Raw genomic sequence first — 20175 nt, forward strand, 5'->3', positions numbered from 1 at the left:
GGGGACATATATATAGGGTGAGAGGGGAAAGATTTAAAAGGGACCTGAGGGGCAACTTTTTCACGCAGAGGGTGATGAGTATATGGAACGAGCTGCCAGAGGAAGTGGTTGAGGCAGGTACAATAGCATCATTTAAGTAGCACTTGGATAGGTACGTGGAGGGGTGGGACTTAGAGGGGTATGGGCCGAACGCAGGAAATTGGGACTAGCTGAATGGGCACTGTGGTCAGCATGGACTCGTTAGGCCAAAGGGCCTGTATACGAGCTGTATTGATCTATGACTCTATGATGCTATGATAATCCAGCAGAAAGATTACCCTAAATCAAGCAATCAACTTCTTTAGCACCTCATCCATCATGTTAAACATTCATTCCCTCTCCCACCACACAACCACCCCCTTACCCATAACTCCCACAGATACTGTAACTGCAGCAAGCACTATCCACATTATGTAGTGCTCAACCTCCTGAGGCCTCTTCAGTAACACTTCCCAAATCTTCGACCTCTACCAACTAGAAAGGCAAGTGTAACAGGCAGATGGGGAGACGGCGACTGCTGTATTACACAACATCTCGACCTGAAAATATACCTGAAAGAACTTGTACATGATTTCGTGATCTCAGAACATTGCAAAGTTATTTACAACAAATTCAACTATGTCAACATGGTTTTATGAAAGGTGAATCATGCAGTCATAGATGTAGCATGCTTGGATTTCCAGAAGGCATTTGACAAAGTGCCACATAAAAGGCTGGTACATATGATAAGAGCTCACAGCATTGGGAGAAATGTGGCAACATGGATTGAAGACTGGTTATCACCAGATGACAGAGAGTCAGAATAAATGTGCACTTGTTAGGCTGGAAGGATGGATGTAACTAGTGGTGTGCCACAAGGATCAGTTCTACGTCCTCAGTTACTTATTATTTACATTAATGACCTGGAGGAGGGAGCAGACTGTAAGGTATCCACATTTGCCAAATGTCATGAAAACAGGTGGGATGACATGTTGGGATGAGGATATTCGGACTCTGCAACAGGACAGATATAGCTTGGAGTGGGTGAAAACTTGGCAAATGGAATTTAATGTGGGAAAGTGTAAGGTGATGCATTTCCGTAAGAGGAATCTAACAGCAGACTATTATCTCAACGGACAGGGTTTGCAAATGAGTGCAAGACAGGGATCTTGGTGTTCTTGTGCACGAGTCACAAAAAGTTAGCAAGCAAGTGCAGCAAGTAGTCAGGAAGGCAAATATTGACCTTTGTTGTGAGGGGTTCAGAGTTCAGAAATAGGGAAGTATTGTGACAATTGTACAGGCCATAGAGTACAAAACAGCTTCTCCCCCTCATTTACAGAAAGATATACTAGCACCAGAAACAATCCAAAAGTGATTCACCAGGTTAATCCTTGGGATGAGAGGGTTGTCTCATCTTCAGCTGCTGAAGAAGCTGGAACTGTACTCTGTAACATTTGGAGGAATCAGTTGTGATTTTATTGAAGCATGCAAGATCCTAAGGCTAGACATTGATATGTTTCAACCAGTGAGAGTCTCGAACTGGGGAACATAGCTACAAGATAATGGAGCAGCCATTTAAAATTGAGGTGCATAGGAATTTCTTCTCACAGAGGGAGAATTTCTGAAATTCTGTACCCTGGAGGGTTACAGAGGCTGGAGGGAAAACAGGCACAGAAGATGTGTTGAGACCTGGGGCAGATCAGCCATGAACAAATTGAATGGCAGGACAGGTTTGAGGGGATGAGTGGCCTACTCCTGCTCCTATTTTCTTGCATTCTTGTGCTCTAAGACTTTTGAAATGTGGTAACTTTTGTAATACTGGTTATGTGGGACCTAACATGATCGCAGAAATAGCAACGTGATAAAGACCAGACAATCTGTGCAGGGACTGGATGTTTAAGGTGGGGGAAGAACAACAAATGACGGACAGTGTGTGTTAAAGAGGGCCATTTCTCACGTAAAGTCTAAAAGTGCAATGTCCGTCTTGCAGAAGCGTTCCTGCTGTTCCTGTGTGACATTCCATTTCCCCACATCAGTGATCTTCACAGCCTCTCTCGGTACAACCATTAATCATAACACACACAACAGAAGACTTTGAAGTCATCATCCTGACTTGTCTTGAGCACAAGCTCTAAATGCAGAAGGCAGCCGTCCCAATGTTTTCTTCACCCCACCCCACCACTCAAAAGAATAAAGAGCATACTGTGCCCGAGAGGTGTACAGTATTCTGAAGCACAATTTACCTTGAAAGAAAAGAATTTCTTCACATTAATAATTCAGTAACTTTGAATTACTTGAATTCCATGAAAAGGTATCATTTGATAAGTAGTTTGGTCTTGGAAACCAGGCCTTCTTTGCGGTCTCACGGCAATCAGAATGTTATACCAATGTAAACATTCCTTGTGTCATGTTGTCTCAGATGGTAGACAACCTCTGGTTTAGAAGGATCAGGATCCAAGGCTCACTCTGAGACTTTGATGTGTAAAAATATTCTGCTTGTGTTTCTAGTGGCCACTTCTGGCTTCTCCCATTCACCAAAGACTCCTGTAACCCAGGCTTCTCCACTCCTCTCCAGCTACCTTAATATTGTACTAAGTTGCTGATTTACTCACTATTTTCCTCTCAAAATCTCATCAATTCTAGATTCACAGTAAATTCAAGACACAGGAGGAGGCCATTTGACCATCACACCTGTGTCAGCTAAAAACAAATGCTGCTAAATCTAATCCCACCTTCCAGGACTTAATCCATAGCACTGCAGGTTACGGCCAGGGTATCCACCTCTACCACCAGCTGAAAGGAAAAAAAATCCTCATCTCCTCTCCAACACTATAACTAATTACTATGAATCCATGCCCCTGGCTTTTGACAGCTCAGCTATGAGAAATAGGTCCTTCCTACTTATTCTGTTCAGGCCACTCATAATTCTACACAACTCAATTAAGTCTCCCTTCAGCCCCCTATTCCAAACAATACAACCCAGCCTATCTAATTTGTCCTCACTGCTACAATTGTCCAGTCCCAGCAACATACTCATAGATCTCCTCTGCACTCTCTCCAGTACAATGCCCGTAATGTGGTGACCAGAACTACACACAGCACTCAAGCTGTGCCCTACTGAGTGTTGTGTACCGTTCCGGCATAGATTCCCTGCTCTTATATTCTATTCTTCAGTTAATAAAGGAAAACATCCCAAGTGCCTTTTGAGTCTCGATGAAGGGTCTTGACCCGAAACGTCGACTGTTTATTTCCCTCCATAGGTGCTGCCTGACCTGCTGAGTTCCTCCAGCACTTTGTGAGTTGCTCTAGATTCCAACATCTGCAGAACCTCGTGCCTCAGGTGCCTTTTTAACCACCCTGTCTATCTGTCTTGATGCTCTTTATGATCTGTGGACTTTTACTCCAAGGCTGCTTTATTCCTCCACATTTCCCAATATCCTTCCATTTATTACACACTCCCTTACCTTGTACACCACCCCAAATGAATTACGTCCCTGGATTAAATTCCATTTGCCACTTTTCTGCCCAAGTGACGAGGCCATCTACATTCTCCTCAAGTCAAAAACTATTTTCCTTGCTGTCAGCCAAAGGGCCAAACTCCTTTATCACATTCTTACATTGAAGTCTATGACATAAATATTCTGTATGCAGCAAAAAGTAAGGGCACTGAGTGTTGAGAAAACCCATTGGTAGCAGCTTTCCAAACACAAAACAACCATCAATCATTACCCTTTGTTTCCTGCCACTGAGCCAATTTTGGATCCAACTAGGCACTCTCCCTTGGATCCCATGCCCTTTTGCTCTTTTGATCATGCAAAAGCTTGTAAAATAAAACCCTTGGTGAAATCCATGTAGATTATAACAAATGCATTGCCCTTATCAACCCTCCCTATAACCTTAATCAAAAAATTAGTCATACACAATTTCCCTTAACAAATCCATATTAACTTTCCTTGATTAATCTATGTCTTTATAACGAAGGTTCACAAAGTCCCTCAGAATGGACTTATTTGCCCACCACTGAAGCTTGGCTAACTGGTCTGTAATGACTCAGTTTATCCCTTGCTCCTTTTACAAACGACAGTAAAACGTTAGCTGTCCTGACTGAAAATGATGGTCAAGACCTTTGAAATTTTCTCAATTCCTTCTTTTAACATTCTGGGATACATTTCATCGAAGCCTGAAGATTTATTCACTTTCAAAAACGCTAAACCCCTTAATATTTCATCTTTTACAATGTTCATGTCATCCAATATTTCACACACTTCCTCTTTAAATATAAAATCAATATCATTCCCTTTTTTTGTAAAGACAGCCGAAAAATATTTAATAAAACATCTACCCACACCTCAGCTTTTTAGTCCCAATAAGGACCTACTCTTTCCTGAGCTATCCTGACTCTTTCTCTACTTATCTTTGGAACTAATTTTTTTCTTCCTAGATGCATCACAGATGTATTTGCATTCTTCAGTTCATGACAGCATCAGATAGGCTGCGGACAGTTTGGGCCAACTGCGACATGGTCCACCTGTGAATTAATTTTACCTCTCAGTCACCTGTGCAGAACCAGGAAGGTTTTCTGTGATTTGACCTTTTATGTTCTCTCCCTCTTTTCATGTGCCTTCCTTCCAGCATGACACAAGGGAGATCCCCTACATATTTACTGGGAGTTCTTGAGCTGGAATCTTTCAGCTTCTGTGTTTCATAGCTTGTGACGTCCCTCCCATTAAAAAGGAACAAAGGGATATCAGCAGCTTACCAGAGAAGAAAATTCTATCTCATCATCAAAGTTCACACAGAAGAGACACAAGAGACTACAGACGCTGGAACGTGGAGCAACAAATAACCTGCTGGAGGAACTCCCGAACCCGATGCAGGGTTTCAACCCGAAACATCGACAATTCTTTTCCTCTCACAGATGCCTCTCGGCCCACCGAGTTCGTCCAGCAGATTGTTTGCTGTTCACACAGAAGACTTGGCACGAAAGGGCCTACAATACTTCTCTCTGGAACTGAAACCCAGCACTTCAAAACAAAAAAGGAATAGAAAGAGTGTTAACTGTTCATCAGTCCTCACATTTTACCATATAAACGGACTCTGATGGAAAGTACTGTGTAATATTTGGGATGAGGATATCTGCCTTAGCTCAGCGGTAGCATTCTTACCCAGAGTCAAGGGTTCAAAGCCCAGTCCAGAAACCTGAACAAAAAAATCTAGGTTGATACTCTAATGCAGTGCAGAGGGAATGCTAGAATGTACAGAATACAGTCTCTTGGATATCTTCAACCAAATCCACAAAGTCAGCAAAAGATCCCTCAATATTACTCAAAGGTCAGAGGAGTTCTCCCTTGTGATCAAGCTAACATTTGTTCCTCAACTAACATTAGCAAACAAGTTATCTGCTTATTGTAATTTGACAAACGGTCGAGGATTTGAAATATTATCTTTGTTTCTCTTTCCACAGATGACCTGCTGAGCGCTTCCAGCATTTTCTGTTTTTATCTCTTTACTCTCTCTGCAGTTCATGGGACCTTTCTGCTTGTAAATAAACTACCAATTTTTTTTAAACACTACAACAGTTCTACATGACAACAGTGACGGCAAAATTATCTCATGAAATAACTGAAGCCATTGTAAGAAGTGCTGGTAAATGCAAATCCTATCCCATTCCTATCTGTATTGGTGCTGACAGATAGAAACCATGGTTTCAGTTAAAAATGCAATTTAACAAGCTCCCAGAACCCATGCGTACAAATTCCTGAAACTGGTCAGAGCTCATATCTTAAAAGACCAAATTTGTGCCTTTCCACACTTCCTACATATTCTGAAATCTGTTTGGAAAGTTCCTGATGGAGCAATGGGCTTGAACTTGAGGTTAGAATTCCCTCTTGTGTCATCTCATTATCACATTGTTATTTGCAGGAGCTTGCTGCATCCACATTTGCATCATTGCAGTTCAAACGTACTTCTCTGATCACAAAGCTCTTTGTGATATCCTAGGGTCCCGACGGGCACAATATAAACCCTAGAGTTTCTAACAGTGAGCAGATATCTATGACATTCATTCTGCTGCTAAACAAAGAAAGAAAACCCTTACACATTTTCATAACATTTTTCCAAAACCTTGGAGTGTGTTCAATATAACCAATTATTTGAGGTCGTAAGAGATTCTGCAGATGCTGGAATCTGGAGCAACACACACAAAATGCTGGAGGATCTCAGCAGGTCAGGAAGCATCTATGGAGGGAAATAAACAGTCGACGTTTTGGGTCGAGACCCTTCATCGGGATTGCAAAGGAAGAGGGCAGAAGCTGGAAAAATAAGGTAGGGGGAGGGGGAGGAGCACAAGCTGGCAGGTGATAGGTGACTCCAGGTGAAGGGGGGAAGGTAGGTGGGTGGGGGGGAATGAAGAGGTATTGGTATATTATTGTCACTTGTACCGAGGTACAGTGAAAAGCTTGTCTTACAAACCGATCGTACAGGTCAATTCATTACACAGTGCAGTTACATTGAGTTAGTACAGAGCGCATTGAGATAGTACAGGTAAAAATAACAGTACAGAGTAAAGTGTCACAGCTACAGAGAAAGTGCAGTGCAATAAGGTGCAAGGTCACAACAAGGTAGATCGTGAGGTCATAGTCCATCTCATCGTATAAGGGAACTGTTCAATAGTCTTATCACAGTGAGGAAGAAGCTGTCCTTAAGTCTGATGGTAAGTGCCCTCAGGCTCCTGTATCTTCTACCTGATGGAAGAGGAGAGAAGAGAGAATTTCCCGGGTGGGTGGGGTCTTTGATTGTGCTGGATGCTTCACCAAGACAGCGAGAGGTAAAGACAGAGTCCAAGGAGGGGAGGCTGGTGTCCGTGATGCGCTGGGCTGTGTCCACAACTCTCTGCAGTTTCTTGCAGACCTGGGCAGAGCAGTTGCCGTACCAAGCCGTGATACATCCAGATAGGATGCTTTCTATGGTGAATCTGTAAAAGTTGGTGAGAGTCAAAGGGAACAAACCAAACTTCTTAAGCCTCCTGAGGAAGTAGAGGCGCTGGTGAGCTTTCTTGGCCAAGGCATCTACGTGATTTGACCAGGACAGGCTGTTGGTGATGCTCACTCCCAGGAACTTGAAGCTCTCAACCTCAGCACCATTGATGTAGACAGGTGCATGTACACCACCCGCTTTCTTGAAGTCAATGACCAGCTCTTTCGTTTTGTTGACATTGAGGGAAAGGTTGTTGTCATGACACCATTCCACTAAGCTCTCTATCTCCTTCCTGTACTTCGACTCATCGCTGTTTAAAATACAGCCTACAACAGTGGTATCATCTGCAAACTTGTAGATGGAGTTAGAGCAGAATCTGGCCACACAGTCATGAATGTATAGGGAGTAGAGTAGAGGGCTGAGGACACAGCCTTGTGGGGCACCAGTGTTGAGAATAGTTGTTGCCAGAGGTATTGCTGCCTATCCTCACTGATTGCGGTCTGTTTTGTTAGAAAGTCAAGCATCCAGTTACAGAGGGAGGTGTTGAGTCCTAGGTCTCGGAGTTTGGTGACAAGCTTACTTGGGATTAATGTATTGAAGGCAGAGCTGTAGTCAATAAAGAATAGTCTAACGTAGGTGTCTTTACTGTCCAGATGCTCCAGAGCTGAGTGTAGGGCCAGGAAGATGGCATCCGCTGTAGACCTGTTTTGGTGATAGGCAAATTGCAATGGGTCCAGGTTGTCTGGTAGGCTAGAGTTGATGCGTGCCATGACCAACCTCTCAAAGCACTTCATGGTGGTGGATGTCAGAGCCACTGGTCGGTAGTCATTGAGGCATGTTACCTCGCTTTTCTTCGGTACCGGGATGATGGTGGTCTTCTTAAAACAGATGGGAACCTGAGCTTGAAGCAGGGAGAGGTTAAGTATGTCCGCAAATACTTTTGCCAGCTGATCAGCACAAGATCTGAGCACACAGCCAGGGACACCATCTGGGCCAGCTGCTTTCCTCGTGTTCACTCTCTGGAAGACTGATCTTACATCCTCCACTGTGATCACAGGTTCAACTTCATTGGTGGCTGTCAGGGTGGATGGTGACAATCCACTTCCCTTCTGTTCAAAACACGCATAGAATGCATTAAGTTCATCCAGAAGGGATGCGCTGTTTTAGCTATGCAGCCCAACTTCGTCTTGTGGCCTGTTATGGCATGTAAGCCCTGCCATAACTGACGGCTGGTCATGGACTCGGTACCCCTGATAGCTTTCCGAAGGTCATACCTCGATTTCTTGTACAGATCAGGATCACCAGATTTGTGTGCAGTGGTCCTCTCCTTCAGTAGGGAGTGGATCTCCCGGTTCATCCACTGTTTCCTGTTTGGGAACACCCGTATTGTCTTCTTTGGTACACAGTCCTCCACACACTTGCTGATAAAGTCTGTGATGGTGGTGGCATACTCATCAAGGCTGGCAGTTGAATCTTTGAACATGGACCAGTCCACTGTCTCAAAGCAGTCACGCAGGAGCTCATCTGTGTCCTCAGAGCAGTACTGCACGACTCTCCGTACCGGATCCTCCCGTTTCAGTTTCTGTTTGTATGCGGGGAGAAGGAGCACAGCCTGGTGGTCTGATTTCCCAAAGTGAGGACGAGGGGTGGCTTGAAAGGCATCTTTGATGGGTGTATAGCAGTGGTCAAGGGTGTTGGTGCCCCTGGTGGAGCAGGAGATGTGCTCATAAGGAGTGATGTGAGAAGCCGAGAGGAAATAGGTGGAAGAGGCAGAAGGCCAGAAAAGAAGGAATCTGACAGGAGAGGTCAGTAGGCCATGGACAAATAACAAATTTCTTGACGTACGTCAGTGATAATAAACCTGATTCTGAAGGCAGAAACTCTGATGAATTATCAATTACTCGGCTTTTGTCTGCACAAAAACATTTGGCAAGAACAGCAGAGGAACTCCTTGCATTGTGCTGAGTTTTTCGTTCATAAAGCAAACATTCCTCCAACTACAGAAATAGGTGAGAGGCTCCCCCATCAGCATAAAGTCCAAGGACAAATGCTAGCAGCAGTATCAGCACACATTACTACTTAAATCTTTGAGTGGTGCTGGAACCCATAGCCTGCACAAGAGCTATGGTGACAGGAACTGGACTTGGCACATTCCAGTCATGGTAAAGCAAAATGCAGATTGCATTACACCCACCAATTCCTGCAGCATCTCCTCGACCAGAAGACAAACTCTTGCAACAAAATCTAGTTCTCACCAAGGGCGTTCCAAATTCCTGTATGGATTTGTACCAAATTAGCAAATTTCTGGTGATAGAGTGCAAAAGCAAGGAAGTTAAACCTTTAAAAAATCACCTTTATAACCCATTGGATGCACTTGACAATTATGGGCACCTTACTCATGAGAGGGTGCACACATGCAGAACAGTTATGAGATGACAATGGAAAAATTAATTGTTCTCCTCAAAGTGGGTTAAGGGGAGATTTTATAGACATGTTGAAAATTATATAAGATTTTTATGGAATGAATGAGAAACCAATTTCATTGGCAGGACTGCCATTAACCAGGAGAAACGGAATCAAGTTAACTCATGAAGCAAAGCAGAACATTGATTGAACCAGTCACATTTCTGGTCTGGAATGCTCTGCCTGAAAGGGTGATGGAAGCAAATTCAATAATAATGACCTTTTAAAAGGGAACTGGATAAATATATAAAGAGGAAACATCGCAAGGCTTTAAGGGCTGTGGAATGGAAATAAAATTTTCCGAGATCTGGCACAGAGATAAATGCCATTTTCTGTGCCGTACGTGATTCCATGATCGATACGAGTGCTTCATTTAGGCAAAATGAAGGGAAAATAAGCCAATGTTCCTGTTCTTAATCATGCTCTGGTGTCATTTACAAGAATGGAGCAAGGGTTGATGTTAACACAGGAAGTGAGGATTCTACTAAGAATGCCCAATGTAGAATAGTCCGTCAATAGTCAGCACCTCAGTTCCCATTAGTATTACCGCTCTGCAAGTATGGAAATAAAATCAGCACTCAGCCTGGAGTCATCACGATGAAGATAAGAGATTGCAGATGCTGGAATCTGGAGCAAAAAACGGCTGGGAGAAACTCAGAGAGCCAGGCAGCTTCCAACATCAGGACAGACCCCAAACCATTGACTATCTCTCTGGCTCCGCAGATGCTGGCTGACCTGCTGAGTTCCTCCAGCAATTTGGTTTTTGAGCCATCACTTGACGTGCCTTGGCAGAGAAAGAATGGCTCAACCTGAATACCTGGTCTCTGCTAAGTAAGACTGACCTTGGCTAGGGAAGGTATAGAGAAATTCCCCAGGAACTGGATCGAGAATGTCAGTACCTTTTGGAAAAGAAATGGAAGTGGGAAGTCTCTTTTACAAAGAGGTGCACGGAAATAGAGAGCAGATTGTCATTCAACTGTTGTAACTACAAAAGTGGCCCTCACTGGAAAAATCGCAATCTCTAACAATTGGCACAAATTGTAAAAATGATGACTTACCTTGTCACTGAGATCTCGTGAGACGTAGAGCAGCAATATCTCGAGCAACATCTGCAAAGAATGTGTCACCAGCAATCTGTAGAAAGATGCATCACTGTTTAGACTGAACGCTGATAGGCAAAAAGACTTAAGAATCATAGTTAACAAGAGAGCTCCGTAGCTCTGGAGCACTTTGAAGCAAAACTACATGAAGTTTTGATTCATCTCCCAAGTAAACAAACAGTAATTACTGAGCACTGAGAAGCTGAGATTTCACTGAAATTTTCTGCAGCCTTGGCCAATACTTCACAATACCTGGCTGAAGTTGTCCTCAACTTCTATTCTACAACCCTCACCTGCTGTCTTCTATCATCCACAGGAATGTGCACCCTCAACCCTCACAGACAACTCTAAGGTGAAAGACCCAGAAATATGGTCCTTTGAAATTTACCACTCCCACTAAAAAAGGTTGATACCAATGCAAAAGGATCATCATTGCACTTCAGCTCAGTGATATAGGACGGAGAAAAGGACAAATATCCAAGGTTCAATAATCTGCGTTCAGGACTGGCTGGTGAGGATGGCACAGTGGGGAGGGGAGAAAATGTAAACCAAAGCAATGCTAGTCGAGTGTGATGGTAGTTGATCTCACATTGCCAAAAATACCATGCTCACAAAAACTGAAAATCAATCCAAGGGTATAGAGGGAGTTTACCCTACATCTAGCCCGTACTTTAGTTTCCCTGTAAGTGTTTGATGGGACTGCACAAAAGGGACTTTAATCCATTTCTCTACCAGATTCACATGTCTGACGTGGGCAGTGTGTGAGTGAAATGATGCGTGTTCCATTCCCACCATTAACATTGCACATTTTGCCAAGCACAAGAATTCAGAAATAAACCTGCTTTGTTACAGAAGACTGGATAGACACCCACATAAATCTACAGCCTATAGAAGAAAATGCTCACTTCTGTGTTTAAGACTGGTATCGGCTTGCAAGATAATTCTAAAGCCCAACAGTAAATAGAAAGAGAGGCAAACAAATCCTTTCATTTAGAAGGCTGACGACTTTCAGAATAGTTTATCCAGGGAAAGGTTTACAAGTTATACCTGATTACCTCCCTCTGAAGTATTCCTGGGAGTTAAGTGTAATAAGATTGGTGTCTACTGTTTTTTTCCTAGGATAAGCAGCTCTAAAAGCAAGTGCCTCAAGTCTCTAATGAGTTCTCATTTCCTGAAACGGCTGTCAGTTATTGATTTTAGTTAGCAGCCACCTGATTAATGCTTTTTAAAAACTCGCTCCTGAAATAGTTCCAGATGTCACTCAAAGGCGACAAGTGAAAGTAAAGCAGGCCAGCGATTGAGAAGTGCTTAAGATTGTAATTATACCAGAGATACTGATTCCACGCCAAGTCATTGACAGTTCCTGGCTGCAAGACTGATTCTCGCCATAGCTTACCCTAAGTGTAGCACTCTCAGTACTGCATCAGAAGGGATCAAGCCCCACTACAGGAGAATCAAATACAAGATCAAGCACAAACGAACATACCAAATATGGTACCGAGAAGTGCAGTTGCACAATCGCAGGGTGCAGCCTTTCAGAGGAGAAGTTATCCGAGGCAGTTGTCTGCCCTCTCAGGAGGAGGCAGAATATCCTGATGCACTACCTCAGAGAATGACAAAGAATTATCCTGAAAGTCTTGGCTAATACTTTATCGCTCAACCATTCAATCAACAAAACAGATTTTCTAGTCATTATCTTGTTTCTGTTTGTGCAAGAAATGGCTGCAAACCACTCCAGGGCATTCACTGATCACGAAATGTGTTTTTTTTAAATGGCACATCTCTTTCTGACTCAGAAGCATTATTTTAAGATCTTTGCTATAGTTGCTCAGAAAATATATACATAGTTTGCCTCCTGAGCCGTTACATTTCTAAGGTGGGAGAGAGAGCATCCTCACGTTGGCCGGTGGAACAGTGCTCACCCTACCAAGGGAGATAAAAGACAAAGGCCATCAGAATACAAAAGTAAGGAAATGACCCATCAGTTAAAGAGCCATGCTCAGACTCCAACTGGAGTACCGCCATTTGTTTCGAACACAGTGTTTCAGGAAGGCGATACTGACCCTTGGAATGGCTGCAGTGGAGATACATCAGAATGACACCAAAGCTGAAAGGATATCACGATCAGGAAAGCTAAATAAAGTAAGCTTGCATTCCATTGAATGCAAGCACTGACCTAAACGACGGGCTTAAAATTTTAAATGAATATTTACAGGGTTAATATAGCAAAGGTATTTCTTCAAGGCTGCAATCCAGAACACTGGGGAACAATCTTGATACAGAGTCATACAGCACGGACACAGGTCCTTTGGCCCAACTTGTCCATGTTGACCAAGGTGGCCATCTAACCTAGTCCCATTTGCTTGTGTTTAGCCTATATTCCTCTAACCTTTCCTATCCATGTACCTGTCCAAATGTCTTTTAAATGTTGTATTGTACCACTTCTTCTGGCAGCTTGTTCCATATATGCACCAACTTCTGCATTAAAACGCTGCCCCTCAGGTCTCTTTTAAACTTTTCCCCTCTTACCGTCTACCTATGCCCTCAAGTTTTTGATTCCCCTTTCCCTGGGAAAAAAGACTCCCCTCAACACCCGTTGGTTGGAGGTGGCAAGGGAATCAGCCATAGACCATACTCTTCATCATCCACCACCACCACCTTGCACTGGAGAGAATGGGCACTGGAGCAATGGTTATAATCCTTGCAGCTAAATGACACACCAACACCACTTATATATGGGAATCCGGGCATTTGTCTGTGGTACAATGCACTGTTTTAAGTAGTCATCACAGAGCACCTACCATAACTAGACTCAACAATATGGTATAATGGTAGTAAAATACCATAGGACATCTTAGATAGCAAGGGAATTAGGGGGTTTGGAGTCTGGTGCAGAGGTAAAGGATCATACATGTTCTCATTGAATGACAAAGCAGGCAGGGAGTAGGGGTTGAATAGCCTTCTCCTGCTTCTATTTCTTATGCTTCTGCTCATCATATAATAACAAACATGATGGCACACCATAATCTGGTAAGGCTCAACACCATAACACATCACAACTTGGCAGGGCTCAGTACATGCCGCAATACAGTACAATGCTTCCACCTGAGAAACAGTGTGGAAGTGACAAGCATCTACACTCACAAATAAGTCTAACATTATAACTGTGTTGTGTGGGAACATAGAATCTGGTTTCTGCCCTTCTTGTATCAATATTTTATGCTCTGGACTTGCTACAACAGGACCAAAGTCGGAGAAAGCCTACAAGTCCTTCAAGTTTAATTGCTTAGATAATGTTTCTCCTATTTTGATTTACCTTCCTCGAGGTCCATCTTATATTTCGTGTCCTATTACCACTTCCATTTGCCATTACAACAGCATCGTTGCACGGTAGTGTAGCAGTTCGCGTGATGCTATTACAGCGCCAGAGACCTGGGTTCAATTCCGGCCGCTGTCTGCAAGGAGTTTGTACGTTCTCCCCATGTCTGCGTGGGTTTCCTCCGGGTGCTCCGGTTTCTTCCCACGTTCCAAAAGACATACGGGTTAGGAAGTTGTGGGCATGCTATGTTGGCGCCGGAAGCGTGGCAACACTTGTAGGCTGTCCCCAGAACACTCTACGCAAAGATGCATTCCACTGTGTGTTTCGATGTACATGTGACTAATAAGGATATCTGATTTTATCCTATTTTTGTTTTCTAAATTATTCTCTTACATCTTCCTCCAAGGGGCACATGGTATGGACACTGGATAAGGGCAAGTTCAGACCAAGATGTGATGTCTTGTAGATGAATTGCTGTCAATACTACTCCCATGCTGGGCATTTGGCTTTGGCACAATGTACTATTTTAAGCAAGCCCCCACGGACGTCGCAACTTAGTATTACTCTACTCTACAGGGCACCACATCATAGACCTTCCTTTCTGGACATATTTTTCCCCTACCTAGCTCCCACCCACTTCTTCTGCATCTTAGAATTATTTTACATCTAACAACTTTTTCTTGCCCTATTGAATGGCCATTAATCTGTAATTTTAACTTCATTCTCGCCACAGGTATTGTACAACCTGCTAAGTATTTCCAGCCTTTTGCTGCTTTTACTTCAACAGGTGGGGTCCTGCAATGTGGAAAACCTATTAACCACAGCAACAGGCAGAGTACACAGTAAAATGAAGATATCTCCAGCCTCATTAAATACAAGTCATTAATCCTGCAATTTTCCCTTCCTGATTAAAATGATTAAACATTCCCTACAAAAACAATGATATAAATCTGGGTTCTGAGATTAGCAGAAGGCCCCAGGGGGAAATGGCAGTGCAAAAACAGAGACAACAGTTAACCCCAATCATTTTAATTCCCTTACCATCCAGAGTCCAGCAGAGATAAAGAGAGCCCCTCTGCAATCAATGACCTCTATTACTATCATAGTTCCAGTCATTAACATGTGCACCCCATTCCCCACAAGCACTTCCTTCCTCATTTCTAATTGGAGAACCCTTCTGGAGAATAGCACTTCACCAAGGACAACGTGTGCTAGATTTAACAATTCTTTCAGTAAGATGCAAAGACTTCCTCTAGGTTTAGTCATGCAAAGTGCTTGGGTAAGGATTATGCTAATGCTCCTTGTTCCAGTTGGTTGAAAATATTTATGTTTCAAGCTGGTGGCCGAGTTTAGGTTCACGTCAAACAAATCACCTGCAGTGTAGAATCTCTCAGTGCCCTGTCTGACCGCTTCACTGTACTACCATTCCACTTGTAAGCAAAAGCAATTTTCATCCTTTCAATAATGAAATCACATTCTGCAATATCAGAACATTTTCATAAACCTTTCATTGATAATTTTCCAGCATAAACCTTTGCGACATGATAATAAGCAGAAGTTTTGAATACGGCAATATTATTGCCTGCTGAAGACAACAACAACTTGCATTTATATGGCACTTTTAACATGATAAGATGTCCCCAGCACTTCATAAAAGTGTTGGAAAACAAAAGGCGAGGCTGAACGCAAACTGGAGGAACAGCACCTCATATCCTGCCTAGGTAGTCTCCAACCCAATAGCATGAACATTGATTTCTCCATTTTCAGGTAAACCGCTTCCCCCTCCCCCCCGTCCCTTTTCTCTCTCCTCCTGATCTACCCAGTTTCTTCCCACACCCATGCCAGGACCCCAGTCATTCCCCACTTCCACCCACTCCATCTGTCCATCACCCACGCACCCCTCCCACTGGGTCCCCTCCCCCCACTGTTCCCATCTGCCCTCCCCTCCTCCCTTATTTGCTCCACCTTCCTTACGCATCAGATCCCACCACCTGCAGCCCTCTGTCGCCTCCACCTATCACCTCCCAGCCTCTGTCGCTATCTCCACTCCTCCCTCCTCCATCAACCCCTCCTCACCTGAATCCACCTCTCACCTGCCAGCTCTTGCTCCACCCCCTCCCCTCTTTACCCTGGCTATCTCCTGCCTACTCATTCAGTCCAGATGAAGGGTCTCAACCCGAAACATTGCCTATCCATTTCCCTCCACAGATACTGACTAACCCATTGTGTTCCTCCAGCATTTGGTTTGTTGCTGTTATGAATCAAAATCTGATGCAGAGATATTATGGCAGGTGACAAATGCTTGATAACAAGATAGGTTTATGGAAGGCCATAAATGATGATGAGATGACAAGGTGTTGGGGTTTAGAAAGGGAAAGCCAGAGCTCAGGGTCAAACAGCTAAAGCAAAGGTTGAAAAGTCAGCAAAAAAATCAAGATGCCAGAGCTGCAGGAAAATAGGAACCTAAGAGTTTGACAGACAAGGCCAGACTTTTCATTTGAAGTCTGGTTTGGACATAAAGCTACAGTATTGCCTTGAGGAACAAGACTTATTGCTTGGAACCAACACATCCATCCATACTGTCAACAGGCAGCTTGCTGTTTCTTTCTTAAGTTGGTTTAAATCTAATGTGAACATATTTGACAGCAACATCTATAGTAAGAGTGTCAAGCTAACATTCCTGATGTGACAATTCCTCACATATTTCTCAAATTTTCTTACAATAAGGCAGGCATTTAGTTCATCAAGTGATCTCATTCCCCTGCAGTTATGGCTATCCACAAATGTTTTGTCACCTGCCCTAACATCTTTGCATCTCGCAGTCAAATTTTGCTCCTATTTTCTTTCACACACTCATCAATCCCCCTCTGATTCTTCTACCATCCACAAACTCTGGGGATAATTTACAGTAACCAATTAACCTACCAATCAAACCACCAAGACTTGAGATAAAATGACCCCTTGTGCATAATGATTATTCTTAATGTCTCTGAAGAGATGTTAACAGAAAGAAATACTTGAATGTTTTCCTGCCAGTCACTGATTCAACCTAAAATGTCTCCAATGGTTAGAAGAAATGCATGCTAGTTTGAGATACTAAGCTCAAATCAGAATCAGTAATGTCAAGAAAATTAGTGAAATACTCAACTGGCAATGTGTTCCTCTTATTACTTTAATGCAGGAGAAGATGTCAGTTAAAAGCAGAATCTAGGTAAGTACATGAGGGAAAAAGCAACAAAAGGATATGTGGGAGGAGACTGACACGGAATACAGACATCAGCTCAAGCCAATTCAGTACTTTTACTGGGATTTATGTGTCACCAGCTCCCCCTTACGACCAATGAAGAAATGTGCAGTGTTAGAAGTTTCTGAATCATCCTGACAATGGCCAGTCTTAATTATCATTATTCTAGATTCATTTTAAGGGGATATAGCTACTTTCAATCAAGAGCGAATATAGGAAGCCGATCAAAGCTGCATATTTTCCTAAATTCAGGAGGGACAGATTATTTGTAGGAAAAGTAATTTAGGTTTCCAAGACTTGAGGAAAGCAAGGTTTGTAAACTCACCCGTGATCTTTATCTTATATGACAGAGGAGGAGGAGGCCATTCGGCCCACCAGATCCATGCCAGTTCCCAGGGGAACAGTCCCATAAGTTCCATTCACCCTTGTTTTCCTGTATTCCTGCAAGCTTGTTTGATGCACTGATATAATTAAGACTTGCATTTATATAGTGCCTTTAACATGGGAAATCATCTCAAGCCAGTTGAATGGGAGGTAATCAAAAAAAAACTGACATCCAGCCAAAGGAGCCCATAGGGATGATTAAAGGCTTGGTATATGATAAATCTTAATGGTTGGCTTAAAAGAGGAAGAAGAGGTGAAGGCAGGGAGGTTTAAGGAGGAAACTCCGGTATATTGTGCCTGGCTAATTGGCTTAGGTTTTGTTCTAGTTTTAAACATGATGCAAACCCAGTGTCCGATGTGGATTACAGCTCACAGTGTCCAGATATTCCACGCACTATGTAGGGGGAAGCTTTACTCTGGATTTTACTGAGACTGCACTTGCCTTAGAATGCTTACTGGGGCAGTGTAGAGGGAGCTTTGCTCTCTGCCTAACCATGTTCTAGCAGTGTATACTGGCTCTAAATAGCAACACCTCAAGGCCCAAGAATTAATATTGCTCACTTTGAGGAAGGTAAATGTATTCAAAAATAGTGACCGAGAAGTTCTGAATATAAAAAAGTTGCTCTTTCTTTAGAGTACCTGATAAGCATCTGTGTAGGAAACTGCCAGCTGCGCCTGATCATACAGCATCTTCTCAAAGTGGGGCACCTGCCAGTGCCGGTCTGTGGAATAGCGATGGAAGCCCTAGCAGAGAGCAGAGTAGCATTAAAGTTTGACAAGCATCTAATTTATCTGCAGATGCCAAAGGAATGGGTAATTTGTTCAAAATAAATTACATTATATTAATAATCACACTTCAAAGAAATTGCCTCAACTGTGATGCCTTCTATGGGGGTCCGCAGCTGTGAACGACAGTACAGGAACCTGAGCAATTTTTGTTCATACAGGGAAGTTAAATAATGAGAACATGACACCAGATCCTGACCCACCAGCCACTGGCTGCCTAAAACATGAAAGATCTACGAAGTTTACCAGAGCCACAACTCATGCAATCCCAACCGAACCCAAGAAACACAAATTTTAATATTTTAGTAATCTGGTTTGCAGAATTTTTACCCCAGGCCTGTGAAATTGCACTGAGTTAGCCTCCAGTAACTTGCAACAACAACTTGCATTTATAAAGCTTCCTTTGCACAATATAATATCCTAAGATGTTCTACAGGAGCGATAACAAAAATAAATTTGATAACCAACAAAGACATGTGATCAAGAGTTGGACTGAAGAGGGAAGTTTCTTGAGTGTCTTAAGGGAAGAAAGAAAGAGAGGCAGAGCTGTTTAGGGAGGGAATTCAAGAACGCAGGGATTTTACAGCTCGGGGCACAGGCACTGACACACCAGGGGCAATTTACGGTCGCCAATTAATCTTTCAACCTGCGCATTTTTGGGATGCAAAAAGAAACCAGAGCACCCGGAGGAAATCCGTGTGGTCATAGGGAGAACATGCAAACTCCACACACACAGCACTGGCAGGTCAAGACTGAACCCAGGTCACTGGAACTATGAAGCAGCAGCTCTAATCAACATAACCTCTCCTACAATGTTAAAAAATGAAAGACCTGGATTAATACAGTGCCTTAATTCATCCAGAAATGATTTACCTCTAATGAAGTGCAGTCACAGTTGTGATGAGTTAACGTTTGGAAGAAAGTGCTGGCCTGAACTACTGATACACCTTCCATTTTACAAAGCCATTTATTGACAGCAATTCCGTTTACACTGTGGGGTAGTGGGGTGTAGCGATTGCGGAGTCTGAATAACATTGCATTCTCCTGCTTGGACTCTCTGCTCAAGTCTTCAATCGCCCCAAGTTGAAGGACGAGGCTGTGGCCTCAGTATACTGCTGAAGTCTTTCCTCAGAATGCGCTGACAGCCTTTGACAAGCGGCTAGAGATGGAGTCTCACCTTCTGTCAAGGCTTTGTAACTGGCTTTAAATAACTCTGATATTCAGAGACATTTAAAAACTATTAGCATTGCTTTAATTAATTAAAAAAGCAATTAATTTAAAAGAAACCTAAAATTTAAAACACATTAGAGCACTGACTTTATTTTAATGTTTTTAATTATTTGTAAGTAAAGAAATAAATAAGTGAACTGAACTTAATCAACTGAACTTAATTACCCATCTCATCTATGCTCCTGGAATCCCCATTTAAGCTAACAGCGTTGTCATTCAGGATGGTAGCGGGCAGATTCTCTGGTGCAATACCAGGGAATCAGGCGCAACTGTCACTGGACTCCACAACAGAAGAGGAGCAAGAGATGGGCCAATATCTGTCACTCAGCACATCTCAGAATCACAGGGAGTTCCACACAAGTCCAAGTTTGACTTTCCTCAGAGTGCCTGAACTACCAGCCTCAGCCAGCTCAGTCTGGCCCACCACTGCTGTCCTCACCTGGCTCCGGGTTGACCAAACACTTCATTCTAAAATTCTCACACCTCCAATCAATTGGCTTCCTTTCTGTCTGCTTCTGTACTCTCTGCCACCTCTAATTGGGGTAGGGCGTCAAGTGGCTGGACAATATCCTTCCAGAAATTTCAATTCAGTTCCCAGGCAGACATTGACAATGGCTTCCATCACCTCCTTTGATCCTCCACTGCACTTATCACAC

General features: G+C 43.1%; 1 protein-coding gene across 1 annotated transcript in view; it reads right to left on the reverse strand.

Annotated features, from left to right (window-relative positions):
- The window catches only part of spata20 (spermatogenesis associated 20), a 292534-nt gene that overhangs the window by 235330 nt on the left and 37029 nt on the right, over positions 1 to 20175 (reverse strand). Inside the window, 3 exon segments of the mRNA XM_052033175.1 lie at positions 10515 to 10547; positions 10549 to 10590; positions 18143 to 18247. Of these exon segments, the coding sequence (XP_051889135.1) occupies positions 10515 to 10547; positions 10549 to 10590; positions 18143 to 18247 (180 nt within the window).

Source organism: Pristis pectinata, chromosome 18 (assembly GCF_009764475.1).
Source record: "Pristis pectinata isolate sPriPec2 chromosome 18, sPriPec2.1.pri, whole genome shotgun sequence".
NCBI classification, from domain to species: Eukaryota; Metazoa; Chordata; class Chondrichthyes; order Rhinopristiformes; family Pristidae; genus Pristis; species Pristis pectinata.